Source organism: Myotis davidii, unplaced genomic scaffold (assembly GCF_000327345.1).
Source record: "Myotis davidii unplaced genomic scaffold, ASM32734v1 scaffold534, whole genome shotgun sequence".
NCBI classification, from domain to species: domain Eukaryota; kingdom Metazoa; phylum Chordata; class Mammalia; order Chiroptera; family Vespertilionidae; genus Myotis; species Myotis davidii.
Genome location: NW_006286678.1, coordinates 5,463,362 through 5,479,165, shown reverse-complemented (window position 1 = coordinate 5,479,165; position 15,804 = coordinate 5,463,362). Strand labels below are relative to the sequence as shown.

The 15,804-nt window shown below is 53.0% G+C and overlaps 1 protein-coding gene across 1 annotated transcript in view; it reads right to left on the bottom strand.

Moving 5' to 3' along the window:
* TLN1 (talin 1) overlaps positions 1-15,804 on the bottom strand; it is a 30,972-nt gene that overhangs the window by 9,901 nt on the left and 5,267 nt on the right. The window contains 33 exon segments of the mRNA XM_006758502.2: positions 420-563; positions 1,602-1,724; positions 1,836-1,925; positions 1,990-2,077; positions 2,262-2,401; positions 2,569-2,766; positions 2,932-3,054; positions 3,416-3,624; positions 3,781-3,883; positions 4,065-4,193; positions 4,349-4,480; positions 4,647-4,760; positions 4,862-4,978; positions 5,154-5,282; positions 6,047-6,213; positions 6,723-7,017; positions 7,526-7,693; positions 8,678-8,776; positions 8,941-9,149; positions 9,368-9,476; positions 9,589-9,702; positions 9,870-10,050; positions 10,281-10,357; positions 10,527-10,628; positions 11,381-11,536; positions 11,860-11,964; positions 12,602-12,662; positions 13,299-13,426; positions 13,518-13,660; positions 13,921-14,073; positions 14,158-14,287; positions 14,542-14,639; positions 14,881-15,043. Coding sequence (XP_006758565.1) covers positions 420-563; positions 1,602-1,724; positions 1,836-1,925; positions 1,990-2,077; positions 2,262-2,401; positions 2,569-2,766; positions 2,932-3,054; positions 3,416-3,624; positions 3,781-3,883; positions 4,065-4,193; positions 4,349-4,480; positions 4,647-4,760; positions 4,862-4,978; positions 5,154-5,282; positions 6,047-6,213; positions 6,723-7,017; positions 7,526-7,693; positions 8,678-8,776; positions 8,941-9,149; positions 9,368-9,476; positions 9,589-9,702; positions 9,870-10,050; positions 10,281-10,357; positions 10,527-10,628; positions 11,381-11,536; positions 11,860-11,964; positions 12,602-12,662; positions 13,299-13,426; positions 13,518-13,660; positions 13,921-14,073; positions 14,158-14,287; positions 14,542-14,639; positions 14,881-15,010 — 4,464 coding nt within the window. The 5' untranslated portion in view covers positions 15,011-15,043.

The window sequence follows — 15,804 nt, the reverse complement described above, 5'->3', positions numbered from 1 at the left end:
ACGTGGAAGAACCGTGATGAGGGCAGGAGGGAAGGGTACACTCTCAGGGAGGAGCCACTATAGGTTGGGGGAAGAGAATGATACCTTTGGAAATCTAATTAGGAAAGATTTGGGAGACAGAGATTCCCAAAGATGAACAGGGTGTGTGTGTGGGGGGGAAATAAAAGTCAGGAAGACTAATGGAGAACTTCTAATAGGTCAGTAGGAGAGTAAGTTCAAGCATCTACAGAGTGTGAACTCAGCAGTAACTGAAAGAATGATGAGAAATAATGTGGCAGGAAAAGACAGTGACCCAAAGAGAAGCTGTGTGTGGAAGCTGAGAGATGGCTCTCCGCCCTCCCCTTTCCCCACGGGGCCAGTCCATCCTGGCTCAGTATCCTTTCCCAGACTTGCCCATGGTACCTATTCCCTTGAGTTACCTGGGCTTGGGTACAGCCAGACTCCCCCAAACTCTGACAGGCCATCTGAATTGCCTGGTTTGCACGGGCAAACTGTGTGGGCTCCACCAGCCCTTGCTGTCCAGCTTGGCTGTTGGGGTCAGAAACACCAACCAGATAAGCAGCCTGGGGAGAGAGAGATTCGGGGTGAGGAATAAAGAATATTCCTCAGGTAGGAATCAAATAGTGACAGTGGGGACAAAGGAGAGTCGGAGTAAGTTTAGTGACCGGGGTTCTATATGAGTAGAAATATTAATAAACAATACAAATTTAGGTATTCACAACTTAAGTTATTAAACAATATTAATGAAATGGTTATTAACAAATTAAACCATCACTAATAAGTTATTAACAAATTAAATTAAAGGTATGTGTAAACTATAGTGACACTATAGAAAGCTCCCCAACCCACCCCCTGCATGCAAAGCCTCTTTTAAAGACATAGTTCTAAAACTATGGAGGTCATTAGGCTAATTAACACTTACAACTCCTCCAAGCTTCAGAGATTTGGAGAGAGGAAAGGGTGTAATGGTTGCCAAAATTTTTGTATGCTTGGAAAACTATCATAAGGCTTGGTTTGTACTTCAACACATGACAGCTTTGCTTTTTCCTCTTCATGCTCTTCCAGAATAAGTCAAGCCATTGAAAGCAGGCCACCCAACAGAAAAGGGAGGGGAGCTATGGGAGACTGAGGGAGCTGGACGGCAGGCCTTTAAGTCAAGATGATGAACTCTCAAGCTAGTATTAAGAATTCATATACTAAAGCAAAATATTCTCAGAGCTACCACAGGTTGTTTTATATTTTATAATGTGGAAAAAGGCAAAGTTAAGTGGTAACTCAGATATTGGAAATTTAGTCATTGGTACTTGAATAAAGTAATAATTATGTGAAAAATTATGGACACATGCTAATTAGTACATACCAAGAAAGCGAGGGCTGGAAAAGGCCCAGTGTTGGACACTGTAATCATAACCCAAAGCACCAGGGTTCGGGGAGACACTGATCGTAACTGTTGGTGTTCTATGATTACTGACAAATCTCTGTACTGCAGGAGGGATAAAGAACCCGTTTCCATAGAGTCGGCTTGGGAAACGTAACGGGTGTCAGGCTGTGAGGAGGTGGGGTAGGGAAGCAGGGGCATTCCAGGAGCCACTGAGAATAACCTGTGCAGCTGCCTCGGTGAACCCACAGAGGGCCTTGGAAGCTGTGGCAATGGCCTCTCCGAACTCCGGCAGGTTCCCGTTCTTGGCATTTTGGGAGATGCCAGTCATGGCCTCACCCAGTACCTGAGGAACAGAGGGTGTCAGGGGAGTCAGCTTCTGTCATCAGTTGGGTAGAGCAACCCCTGGGTAGTTGCAATTCCTGCCCTGTCCTCCTGGGTTCCCAGCTGCACTTACCTTTGAGTTCTCCATTACACTGTCCAGGCAGCCAAAGTAGGACATGTCACTGATGGGCTGGACTGGGTTCTCTAGGAGTTCCCGGACTGTCTGTGTAGGTGGAGAGCCAAGTAAGACACCTCTCTCACTCCAAACCCGGAACACCTTCCTCAACCTCAACCCTGCCAAGTGCTCACTCTGTCTGGCCTGGCGCCTGCTGGGTGCACATGGTGATGAGCTGGTTGATGCTGTCGGTCACTGCCCTGCGAGGAGCAGAGAGTTCAGTGAATGGGTGCACAGGTCATCATTCCTGGGTCCTATATACATGGGAGTCTCTAGCTATTTCTCTTTTGTATGGAGCCACTTCTAAGCCAGGGACATCTTGTGAAATGCCCCTTTCCCAGTCTCTCCAATGTTCTAGGGCTGGGCTTCCCAGCTCCTACTTACCGGGCAGCTGCAGCCAGCTGACTCTTGAGGTTGGGGGCAGCCGGGTCTGTAGACAGGGCCTTGGCAGCCAGAAGAAGTTTGCTTGAAGACATGGAGATGCCCTTCAAATTGGACACAACCTGGGCCCGGTCCTCCTGGCTCTGTTGAAGGTGAGGAAGTCAACAGATGGTCTAGTCCTTTCTTACCTGTCTCTAAAAGGTATCTTCTGTCCACACTCAAGTACTGCTAGAGACTGGGGAGGGGAGGGAGCCAGGAGCAGGAAAGGACTCCCTGGTCACACAGGTGCCTTATCTAACCCTCTTCATACCGGAGCCTGCCCTGCCATCTCCACGCCAGCTTCCAGGAAGGTGCTGAAGTCCTGTCCAAATCGACCTGAGGCTCGAGCCAGGTCCTGAGGGGTCCCCCGAGAGGCCTGCACCAGTTCTGTGGCTGCCTGATTCAGCCCAGCAGCTGCTTCATTCAGCCGGCTCTGAGCTTCTTGAAATGTCCCGGTGCTGGGAGGAAGCTGCAGGGTCAGAGAGACATCGGATGCAAGAATGCGAGGGAGAACTTGGTAAAGGAGTGCTGGGAGGTGGGCCCAAAGCCCGGGAGCAATGGAAGAGAGTAAGTCTGGGAAGTCAGGCTCAGGGAGAGGCCTGGAGATGAACGGAGAAGCCCCCAGCCCTCCTACCGAGTCACTGAGGAGGCGCTTGCTGGCATCTCCCACTGCTCTCAGGGCGTTATCCACATCTCGCTGGCCGGGCAGGCAGCAGCACCAGCTCAGGTTCAGTGCCTGGGTCACTGCTTTAGCCACCTGAGGCAGGATGGGGATGAGGTGTCAAAATGGAAACAATTTGGGAGATCCCCTCCTCTCCCCATGGGACACTCTACTGCCTCTGAAAGTGAAAGGGAAAGGGGGTGTTGTAGCTGAGTGGGCTGAAGTTAGGGTATCAAGTAACAGTGATCAACTTCCCCAAACTTGGTGTTTAGCTGTCCCTGCCTCAGCCTAACTGAGAAGGTGTGCTAGGGTGGAGAGAAAGGCTGGGGTCCAGACCTCAGAAGCAGACCTGAGAAGCTGTGCCTTTGTCAGTGCAGATGAGGCTTTGCCCACCGGAGTGGGCCTTCTCATGGGATCTGGGGGTGAGGGAGGAAGTGGCCCCTTCCCAATACCTGACCTGGGCAAGCCGCTGCTGGTTCTCAGGGTCCCCTGGATGGCCAGTTGCCTTTTTTGCCTCCTCAATGAGGCTGCTGGCCTTGTCCAGGACATCACTGGCTGTGTCAAGCACAATGGCCTGCACTGCAGGATCCGATGTCAGGGCAGCTACGCCCCTAGCGGCCTGGGCCAGGGACCGCAGTCCACCTGCCACATCCCGTGCTGCAATACCTGGGAAGACAGGAGAAGAAGGAAGGGGGGGGGAAAAAAACCCTTCATCACCAGGCCCTGGTCCTAGTGGTCTCCTCTGCCAGGCCCCGTCCTTCATCTAGCTCCTCCTCCCCCAACCCCCTCACCAGATGCCCATTCCGGGCCCTGCCCACAGACCTGCATAATTCTCATTGCCCTGGGCAACCTCCCCCAGCAGCTGGGCGATGGCAGAGCTCACTGCTTTGGTACTGTTGCCCAGGTCCTGGGCACATTTCTCCATCTAGGGATAAAAGGGGAGTCTCAGAGGTGGGAGATCAGATACAAGGGGGACTGGGAAGGGGGAACTTGAGAAGCTAGTTGGGGGCAGCCAACACGTAAGTGACAGACTGGGAAGCACTGGGGCATAGGTGGGAAGAAAGACTTCAGGGTTTGAGTAAGAACAAGATCTTGAGTATACTTACTGTCTCCCCAGGTAGGGGTTTAAGCTTGCCGTCTCGAGCAGCTGCCTTCACCTCCTGTAGGTCTCTCTCTAGATTCTGTACCAAACTCAGTGCAGAATCCATCTCCAAAGGCCCACATGCTTCCTGAGCCTACAATGACATGGGGGTTTGGGATGTACGAGGTACTGCTATGTCCCACTGATGATTCAGGTTACACGATTATTCCTGTTTTAGGTTATTCTGCAGATTCCCCAGTATCCCAGGACTCCACCCTCATCTTCCAAAAAGACAGCCAGCTCCCATACCTTCTGGGCAGCGGTGCGGAGCTCAGCCAGTGCGGTGCCAAGGTTTTTAGCGCACTGACTCAGCTGCATGGCTGAAGCCTGGTCCTGAATTGTGGGCACTGAGGCCTTCTTAGGCAGATTAAGGGCACCATCCTTCCTCTGGGTTTGGTACAAGGACTGATGATAGTCAGGACGTGGGGAGCATTTGGGCTGAGTACTGGGACAGAGGCTACGGGCAGAGATTTAAATTGTGGGAGCTATAGGGGACACAGGAGGGTGGGAAGGGTCTGGTCTGAGAGGTGGGGAGAAGATGCCTTGCCTGAAGGAAGCTTTGGCTGGCAGCAATGAGAGCTAGCTGGGCGCTGGGACTGTCAGGCTGGGCTTGGCTCCCTCGGACGCCTTGCACCAGCAGTGGGATCTGCTCTGCCACAGCCTGTAGATGAAAATGTCATGACAGTCACCCCCATCCCCAGGCTGGGGGAAAGTCCCTCTCCTCCCACACCTCCTCCCACCCCATGCTTCCTGGAGTCTCACCTTGCAGCTCTGCACGAGCAGGGGCTGGGGGCCAGCAGAGACCTTGGGGGTGGAGGCTGCATGTTGGGCTGCAGCAATGGTCTGCGTAGCTGAGGCAGCAGCCTGTTTGGCTGCATGCTGTGAGGAAGGAGTAGTCAGGACAAGCCCCAGGCATTCCCATACCCAGTCCCTGGCCTATCCTGCCCACGCCATCCTCCAAGGAAATATTAAGTGACTCTCTTCACAGGTCCCTCCCAGCTTCAGTCCTCCCACTGCATGCACACATTGCTCCTGGTTCATTTCCCAGCCTCACCTCGAGGCGCTGCACCAGCTTTTTCTTGATGGCATTCTGTGCAGCTGCATTAGTCGCCATGCGTAGGCCCTCAGCTGCCTCCCGTAGCCGCTGCTGCTGCTCCTCACTGTCAGGGTTGGCAGCTGCTCCCTGAGAGGTGGAGAGAGACAGCCGTCACCCTCAATAAGCTCTGCTCTGACCTCTCCAGACTCAGACTTCTCCTGAAGTCATGATCACTACTGAGAGGAGCCCTCTCGGGCCAGGGGAGGGGAAATCTGAGGTGGACCCTGGATTCCCTTGGGGATGCTGAAACCCCTTCTTTAGGTGAAACTGTTTCGTTTCCTCTTTGGGGAAGGAATCATATTCTTCCCCCCACTCTCTACAAAATCCCACTGGCAAATGGGGTGAGCAGGACTCTCTGGGACAAGAATGCAGTTTGGAGCAGGGACCTCGGGAATACCAAAGCAGGGGACCTGATTACTCCTGCAAACTGTGAAACACCTGGAGCCCAGGGGCGGGGGAGTCTTCTGGCTTCTTCCTGATGGTCCCCTGTACCCTGTGCCCCGTGTCCTACTGCTTTGTCTTTGCAGTGCTAGCAGCGGAGGCCCTGGGGCTGAGGCCTATGTGGTGGCAGCAAAGTAGGGAAAAGCAGAAACAGCAGACCTTGGACTCAAAGGAAGAAAAAGGATACAGTTGCCAATCAGGCAGCAAGGACTCTGGGAATCATACTGGCTGGAAGCTTGGCCACCGTCCACCAGCAGCTTAGGGACATCTTTACTTCCTAAGAGCTCCTGTATTTGTTCTCTTGTATTTTCTGCTTCACCTGGGTCTCCCCATCAGATGAGGGTGACTGCCTGGACTGGTCTACTTCCCTTCAGGGCCCACCCTGGGAGTCTGCACAGAAGTCTCTGTACCTTGGCAGCCTCCACCATCTTGGCTGTGGCATCAGCCAGGATCTTGGCAGCGCTTAATAGCTTGCGGGAGTTCTCCAGGTCACTCTCCCCTTCGGCATCAGCCTTGATGGCATTGACCAGGTCGGAGGTAGCTTGGGCCAGGATGCGGGCCTGTCGCACCATCTCACCTGAGGGGACAGGGCACAATCAAGTGAGGACCCGAGACACTGAGAGGGTGACAGGGGTGCAGGACAATGGTGCAGACAATGCAGAGATGAGGCTTTTTGTGACCATAGAGACTGGGAAGAAATTCTTGAGTGATTTCCTTGGAGTTATTATTTTCTGGATCTAGGATCTTGGAGAGAAACATATTTCCCAGTGGGCTTCGATGGGAGGGAAAAGTCTTCCATGAGTATTTTCAGCAAATAGGATGAGACACGTTTTGTAAAGGCTTTAGGGAGTGATGGGTGGGGTAAAGTGCCCAATGCCACTTTCCATCTGTTTTTATATACACTTTCATATATTCTTCAATGCGCCACGGAAGGCAGAGCAGGGGTTCTACTCCTGCTTTACAGACGGGGAACCCAGTCTCCTGTGCTGAGTCCTTAGGGGGAGGTGGCAGGTCTGCAAGGGAATGTCGAAGGGGCTCGGCGAACCTCACTGGGCTTCTCTGTCTTCCCAGGAGTGGTGTCCTTACCAGCATCACCCATGGAGCTGAAGATGTTCTCGGTGACAGTCAGGATGGTGTCAGTGGCCTGGTCGTAACGGCCAGCAGGCCCAGCCCCACTCGCATGGGCCCTCACATGCTGCAGCAGGTCATTCAGGGCCTGGGTGACGGCTGTGGCTGCCGCCCCAACGCCCCTCAATAGCTGCCCATCCTCTGTTGCTGCCTGGGAAGCGGACACACAGCCCTCCACAGCTTTGGCTACTAGTCGTCCGGCCTCCACCAGCTGCTCTTGGCAGACAGGTGAGCTGATTGTAGGTGCCACCACCTGTGGGCAAGCTGAACGTCAGAACTGTAGGCAAGGGAAAGGAGTCATGAGGTGGGGTGTTTGTCACTGGGTTGGGTAATGAGACCACGGGAACCAAAGAGATAAAATAAGAGGCTCTTGTGTGGGTGGCAGCACCCACCTTCGGCATGGGTTAGAGCAGAGGTTCTCAACCTTCTGGCCCTTTAAATGCAGTTCCTCATGTTGTAACCCAACTATAAAATTATTTTCGTTGCTACTTCATAACTGTAATGTTGCTACTGTTATGAATCGTAATGTAAATATCTGATATGCAGAATGGTCTTAGGCAGCCCTTGTGAAAGGGTCATTCGACCACCAAAGGAGTTGTGACACACAGGTTGAGAACCACTGGTCTAAAGGGTCTATAAAGAAAATATTGGTGTCATCACATCAAAGGGAGGTGACCCCTGTGAAAGGGTCGTTCGACCGCCAAAGGGGTTGCGACCCACAGGTTGAGAACCGCTGGGCTAGAGCCACCTTTGGGACTCACCTTGGTACAGGCCACCAGCTGGGAGGTGGACAGGGCACACTGAGTGGCCGCAGCAATAACCTGGGTCTGAAGACCTGAGTCCTCTGTCCGCTGGGCCACACTCTTGGCCTTGAGGACCAGGGCAGCTGCAGCACTTGCCACGGCCTTGGCTAGTTGCATCAGCACCTCCTGTGAGAGAAAAGCAGTCAGCCTGGCCTGAGATCAGGCTTGGATCCTGGACCCTTCTCGGAGGCGTAAGCTGGTTCATTATTCCCAGACTCCAATCACAGGACAGTATGCAGAAGCAACCAGAACCTACCCCAAGCCCCTGCCTTGAGCACCCAGTTGGACAGAACCCACACCGAGAGAAACAGAGCCTACACCAAAGGAGAAATGTGCGAGGCGGATACACTCGGTCGGCGATGGGAGGGAAGGGGGGCACTGTTACAGGGGGACGGACAGAGGAGGTAATTAGAGGGTTCCTCTCATCCCCAGCTTTTCTTCATTTCTTCTCCATCTTGGGAGCAGTCACCCTGGAGTCTTGGGAACAAGTCCCTGCACTACCCTCCCTGATCCCATTTCCCAAGCCCTGCCTCCCCATCTCCCATCATGTCCTGCTCCCCAGGAGGCTGGGGGAGAGGTGCAGAAGCGAGTGTATGCGGCTCAGAGGACAAAGCTGGGAAGGCCCAGGCCAGAGGCCGTTACCGTGGGGGGATCGTGGGGAGATCGAACCCCAGACCCTCTGGGTGCACATATCTGCATGGGAAATCCAGGATGACAAGTCAACTGAGGAAACTGGAAACTGGCACGGGGTGGGGAAGGGGCTAGAGGAACAGTGGCCTCAGGGTGTAAGGCCTAAAGGATGGCAGGGGTTTAAGATGTCCTCGAGTCAGGGCCAGGGTTATGTATGGGAAGGAAAGGGAAAAGAGGACAGGTGGCTAAAAAATATCGTCAATGAGGACCAAGGGTGAACTAGTTAGTAGGTTAAGTTTGGATTCAGAGGTTCTGAATTCTCATCCCCTAAAAAAGGATTGGAGGTTCCCAGTATCATTCCTGGAGACAGGTCAGGTTGGCTCTGAGGGGTCAATTCAGAGAGCAGGGCTAGGAGCCGGACTCAGGATCAGAGGTCACCTCCTAGGAGCTGGGGTTCTGGGGGTTGGGTAAGTCACCAACCTGGAAGTGGGGGTCAGTATCACTTTCCCCAATTTGCTGCAACAGCTCCCCACTGGCCTGGCCCACGTTCCCAGCTGCTTGCAGCAGGTTCTGACGGGGCTGTGGAGAGGGAACACCAGTCAGAAGCTGCCCAATCCCTGCCCACACGCCCATGGGTCCTATGTGCTCAGGGCTCCCACACTTTCATCCTGTGGCTAGAACTGTCCCCTCGTCCCTGGGCTTGAACCCTCTGTCCTCCTCAGCTCCATCCCATGGCCCCTGACCTCAGCGCTGGCCGGCTGGGCGCTGCGCAGCAGTTCTGACACTGCGCCTGCGAGGCCCTTGGCTGCCTGCAGCAGGGGACGGCCACTGCCGCCTTCATCCTCCAGCAGGGCGGCCAGCAGCTTCACGCCACGGGACATCTCCGTCAGGTTGGAGGAGATTGTGGTGACTGCGCAGCCCACTGCAGTATAGTCTGTCTCAGCAGGGTCCCCTGAGAGGAGGAAGGGGGCATGTGTGAGAGGCAGGGCAGACTAGAGGACGGCTGGGAAGGAGCACAGTCGCAGGCACTCGGTCACACACGTGTCCCGAGAGACGTCACACTGTCCTTTCCATGAGTCAAGGTGCAGTCACACCCGAGCCTGTCATACTCGTGCTTGCACACGCTCGCCCTCCTAACCCGCCGCACAGGGAGCTCGGCGTGCAGCCTACCTGCTGTCAGGTTCACCACGGAGGCAGTCCCGGCTGTGATGGCATCTACCTGGGAGTGGATCTCATGCTTTGATTCATCCATCTTGTTCTTCCGCCAGGCCTTAGAGGCCTGAGAGAAAGAGAGACACACCTCAAGATCTGCTCTGTTTTGATGAACCCCAACCCTGTTCCCTGGAGTCTCAGCTTCAGTACGGCTGACCGCTCCTCCACCCCATACTCACAGCATCCTGGCCCAGAGGGGGCAGAGTGTCAAAGTCATCCAGAGTGGCCTGGGCGGCCTGCACAGCCTGCATGCTGGAGTTGATGGTTCCCGTGAGTGCCTGCTGGGCCGAGGTCTACAAGGAGAGGAGTGCGAGGGAACAGAGAGAGAAGGTATGTGAGGACTTGAGGCCCGGGAGAGGGATACAAATAGGGACAGGGGAAGAGGCTGCCTAGCTTGGGGCTGGGCCCAGCTGCGGCTGGGGCGGGGCGAGTACTGTGGTGGCAGTGGGGGCGCTCTTACCAAAGGAGGCATGTGCCCTCGGTGCATCTGACCGCTGGTAATCTGCTGCTGGGCAGGTGGCATGCTGCCCACCTGGAAGTTCTCAGGACCAGAGGCTCCAGAGCGCATGATGGCAGGCAGGGCCACAGAGCCATGCTCCACTTTCCCCACCCGGTTATACTGCTGCTGAAGAACTGTCGACCTAGAGAGGGGACACACTGAGGAGCACTCCGGCCTTCTTCCTCTCATGCCCTTCCCACCAGCTCTACCGCCGTCGCAGGGCCTGCGGTCTGGGTGGTGTGTGAGGTCTCCTTACAGCCTTCGACTTGTCACAGGACCGCTCTAAGTATTCCACACCCCGCAACACTATGTGGAATCAAGGCTTGCCTTCCCCGCCCCTGAAGGATGGGATCAGCCCGGCCCCCTTCGTACTTTTTGGGGGACACGGAGTCTTCTAGCATAGTAGACTCCTCATCTCCCTCCATCCCAAAGTGGTCTTTGCTTTTTTTCTGTAGAAAGGAAAAAAGGAACAAGAGTTAAGGAAGAGGAGGTGAGGAAAAGGCAAACTCCTTTCCCCCCCCAATCAGCCATTTTCCAGAATCTGGGTCCCCATTTCTAACGGAGCAGCTTGGGGAGAAGGTACGGGAAGATAAAGAGAAGGCCGGTGGGGGTGCTCACCTTCTTAAGGATGATATCTATGTAGCCGGCGATGAGCTGTGCGATCTGCTCCCCCTCAGTTGTCTGTACTGAGTAGTAGCCATCTTGGTAGTCCCCGAAATCCTAGGGTGACAAGGAGGGGCTCAGTGGGAAAGCTTGGTAATCTGTCCAGGATGGAAAAGGGCAAGATGGGAGCCCCAAGGTCTAGCTATGGGGTTTCTTCCCACGCCAACAGCCCTCTAGGACGAGCTTGCCTCATTTTATTTCTCCATTTTCATCAATCTCCTATTTCTCTATGTCCCCCACTGGAGGGGAATATTTTATTCTGAGCAGTGGTCTTTATGCTACACATGCTATTTAGGAGGTCTCTTTTCTCTCAGGGTAATAAAATTAGAAGGACACTAACATTTACCATTAAATGACCACACTTGAAGGTTAGCACGTTTTGAAAACTGACAACTAGTATTTACTAATTTCTCTCATTAGGGCACTTCGTCAAGTTGGTATCTGTTTCAATTCATAACACCAAAATATAAAGCCAGAGGGGAGTATTACAGTGCACAGTTGCTGCTGAAAGGGGGAAGGCATGTTTTCTATCACCTTTTTCTTCCCTCTCCCCATTTCCCGTGATCTCAGTTTAACATTTACAATTTTGTTCTATTTATCTTAATGAGTAAGTTTCATTTAAACGTCACCTAACTCTCTAGGAGTCTCTTCTCTACTTTAACCTCCATATTCCTGCAATAGTTCCAAAGTTCTTCTTTTTATCTGGAGTCGCATTCAGTACACCTGCCCTGAGGGAGGTGGAAAGACCTCTGCAGCTGCCCATTCTCTGAAATTTCCAAAGCCCTTTCCCCTGAGCCCCTCAGGCTCACCAGGGTGAAGCTCTTGGGAGAGGCAGCCCAGCGTTTGATGTTGGTGAGATTCCATTCCTGGATCACCTCTTTGGTCTTCTCATCCACTCGCATCACACACTCCTTAGTGATGCCCAGAAGCCTGGGCACCAGCTTGTTCTTTCCTTTCATCTTTTCCTGTTGGTGTTGGTGTTATAGGTCAGAGGTTGAATGAGAAGTGAGCCGTCAGTTCAGATTAAGACCACAAGGGGGTGCTGAGGTGGGCAGGAGCGCTAAACTAGGGTGTCTGTGGATGGGCCCAGGACAAGGCTACTTTAGGGAAAAGGGAAAGGGAGGGAAAACAAAGGCTAGGGAGGGATGTGGTGGTGGAGAACTGACAACGGGCAAGCTTTCACTAGGTAGAGAATGCTGGGAAATGGGACTGAGGGCAGGATCCGACCTTCCGAGAGGCAAGGGTGAGAGTGGAAGCAAGGAGGGCAGTGAGAAGGTCCATAACCCACCTTAACCAGGAAGAAGGAGACACCATAGGTCTTGAGAGAACGGGCTAGCTTTACGTAGCGTACCTTGGCCTCAATCTCACTCATCGGTCCACAATTCTTGTGTGCCTTAGAGCATGAGATGAAAAAGGTTTAGCAAACTCTGGGGAGGATAATGTCACAGACAAGGAGTTAGGTTGGGATGTTAACTGTAAGGGAGAGTATTAGGGGGATAAAGGAAAGGTGAGGGAGTGCAGAGTGTGAGAAATGAGAGGGGGAAGCGTTGGGGGCTGATAAAGGATCTGCAGGAGCGAAGTTCAAGGGACACAGGTAAGGAACTGGCAGACACTCTGGAGGCATGAATGGACAGTCAGGAAGCAGGTCAAATAGATGGCCTTGGGGCTGAACATTCAGAGTGCGGATAACACCTTACATTTGTACAAAGACATACTTTTCAGAGTAATTTCAGGTGTACTATCTCATACGATTCTCCTATCAACCCTACGCAGGGCAGGTACTGTTATCCCATGTGAGAGGTAAACAAAGAAAACAGGAATATTGAGTTGCATTCCACGGCAAATACAGTGATGGAGCTGAGGCTTTAAGCCCAAGTCTTCTGCTTTCTTGGCACAGGAAAGGCGGGAGCACAGCACGGTGGGCAGAAGCGAAGTGGGAGCAGATGGGAGGGGGCAAGGGTCCATTTAGTCAGTATGATTAAGCAGCAAAGCTCCCAGGTCATCCCAAACATTTCCCCGTCCCCATTCACCTGAAAGATCTTACGTTCTCCCTTCTGCTTCACATACTCCTTGGGCAGGAAGTCCTTCAGGCTACACCAGAAAAGGGAGGGTCAGCATGTAGTGGATGGCATCAGGGACATAAGGGCCATGACTGTGGGCCTAGGGGTGTGAGGAAATGTCTAGCACAGTGTTAGCTTTAGGGAGAAGGAAGACTCAGGGAACAGAGTACGAATTGTTCCTGAAATCGAGGTGACTTAGCATTAGCTCTTGAATGCAGCCTGTGTCTCTCCCTACAGGGAAAGGGACTAAGGGAACTTGAGTTGGAGGCTCAGTCCCTGAGGGTAAGAGGGTGAAGAGCATGATTTCAGGGAGCCAGGAGCAGAAGGTGCTCACTAGAATGGCCATGCCTGTAGGACGCTTGAGTAAAAACGTACCCTATATTTCCCTCTGGCTACTGCAGTAAAATTCCTCAGAGAATCTCAAGAAAGCTATATGCCTGCTTCAGACATACGTAGCTGGGGAAGAGATCTGAGCTATATTCATATTCCACATGGGGCCAGTAAGGAGACAAATGGTGATAGGAGCCTAAAGGGTACCCATGTGGTCAAACCCTGGTACCTCAGGAGAGAAAGTGGGGTGAGAAGGCCTGGGATGGAGACAGGACTATTGGGGCCCAAAGGCAGAGAGTCCTGGGCGCTGACGGGGTGTGGAACGTGAGGCACTCACTCAAGGAAGCCCGCCTTGTGCTTCTGCTCATTGTGGGGCCCAAACTGGATCTGGCATTGGAAGCCAGCAAACTCACAGGCCTTGTCAAAGGAGACAGGGTGGGAGCCGTTCAGGATATCATCTCGTGCCTGGAGAGCAGAGGGGAAGGAGGTGAATGCTGTGTGCCCCTCGCTGTCCCCTCTCCCCGCCTCCACTGCCCCGGGCAAATCCTGTCCACACCTGCACATAGAGAAGGTTCAGCTGTACAGGGTCGCGGGAGTCCACGTTCTGGTCTGAGTAGAAGAACTTCCTCCGCAGCAGAAGCGTCTCATTCTCCTCCACTCCTTGCTCCCTCAGCGTGCGGCCATGGTCCAGCCAGTTCACTGGGACACAGAGTCTGCTCAGTGCCGGGCCCCAGGGCCCCTGTGCTATCTCTGGCTTTCTGTCTGTTCATTTCTTCATTTCCTACCTTCTCCCACTCATGTGCTAAGTTCTGTGAGTATAGGACTTTGTTTGATTACTGATGCATCCCCCGTGTCTGAAATAGTGCTTGCAAAAGCAGGTGTTCAATAAATAACAGTAAGTGGCTGACCCCTGCCACCCTGACCATTTCCAGGGCTCACTGTTTTCTACTTCTGCTTACACTCATCATCTGTGTGCAGTTTCTGCTTTAGTTTCTCCATCTTCTTCTCATCTCGGAGCAGTGTCTTGTCCTTTCGTAAGGTGCCTGTCACTTCCTCCTTTTTCTCTTCCATGAGCTCTCGAACCAGAGAATATTCATCATGGTTGGTGATGCCTGGAGGGAGGAGAGAGGGAGGGGTAGGAGGCAGCATCTTTTGCCAGAGTTGGAGCCTCCCTCCTGAGCCCTCAGCCCCCTTACCGATACGGGCACAGATAGTCATGAGCATATCAGTGACGGTCTTAGAGTCATCCACCATGATCGTCTTCACAGTCCCATCCAGCATGCGGATCTTCAGGGGCCTCTGCTTCTTCCTGTACTCCATGGTGTCCTGTGGGGCAGGAGTAGGAGATAGGGGCCCACTTTAAGCTAGAGGCATTACTTCCTTTTAACACAGCCAGAGGGAGGAAAGATTACAAGAAGGACTAGAACGGCTCACCCAAAGGCAGGGTATTATGACTGCTCGTCATAGACAGAAAGCATGGGAGGGATCGGAGACAACAGACGTGGGTGCTGAAAACAGGAGGTGGGACCGGGAAGTTGATGGAAGAGGATGTTGGTGATCCCTGATGAAGTGATACTCACCCCATTTCGGAGCATGTAGTAATCCAAAGCTTTCCCGGCCTCCAGCCATATCCCCTTTTTGGGGTCATCATCGGACAGAAACAGCCCAAAGTCGCTGGCTAAAAGAGAGGATGGATCACCTCAGAATTGAGGACCCCGGTGTGGATGAATGGCTGCATCACTGCCCTTACTAGTTCCTCAGGGATTCAGGGCTAAAAGGGGAGGGTGGGAACCATGGAGCATAGACCTGAGGGATGAGTAGCCTTAGGGGGCAAAAGGGTCATCCCTCAAGGCTAAGAGCCTGGGGACACAGAAGGGACCGAGCAATCCTGCCCCAGTCACATGGGTAATTAGACTCACGAGGTCCAGCTGGTGCCTCTGGAATCCGTTCACGGATCATGCGACACGCATCGTACACCATGGTGGACGGCTCGAACTGCATCGTCTTCACCACATTCCCAATGCTGATCTTCAGCGAAAGTGCAACCATGGTGGCAGCTTCTCTTCTCCAGCCTGGCTACACCTGGCCCATGGCATCAGGGTGTTAGGACACCCTCCCAGGAGGAGAGAAGGTCTCTCATATGGAGTCCCAGGGAGGGGTGTTTTTGAAAGGGACTCACCAAAACAGACAGTAATGAGGCGGTTTTTGTTTTATTTAATAATTTTAAAGAGTGAAAGGTTAGTTACATCAAAAAGGACCAGTCCTAACCATCGAAGACATCTGAAGGAGAAGCTGGTGTGCAAGGTGCCAGAGCAGGTCTGGAATTCCATGTTGCCTGGGGCAGCGCCTGTCCTCACCACTAGAATCGTGCCTCCTTCCTTTCTTCCAAGTGTCTCTCTCTTGCTCCTTGTCTCTGCTCCTTTCCCAGCCCGACTCTGCCTTGTTCTCATCTTTTCCTGGTTCAGCCTTTTTCTCTCTGTCTCACACGGAATCCTGCTTGCTGGCTTTTCCCTGTCTGGGATTTTCAGAGCTCTGCCCTGACTCATTGTGTGACCTTCAGCTTCCTTCTCTAGAACCTGAAGATATTATATTAGATAATTCCCAAGGGCTCTGGAAGCCTGCAAACACTGAGTCCAGCTAGTTTGGCAGGAAGACCAAATACTGGCTGTTCAAGCCACCTAGACGCACTCCTGTCCCAGCTTTCCTCTAACGTGAGATGTGCAAGGAGCTTCGCCCATATTTGGCTTCCCTGGCAATCAAGCTAGAATAATGACCCTCCAATCCAAGGGGATCTCAGAAATTATCTAGTCAACTCTTCAATTTTGCAGAAAGAATCAGACCCT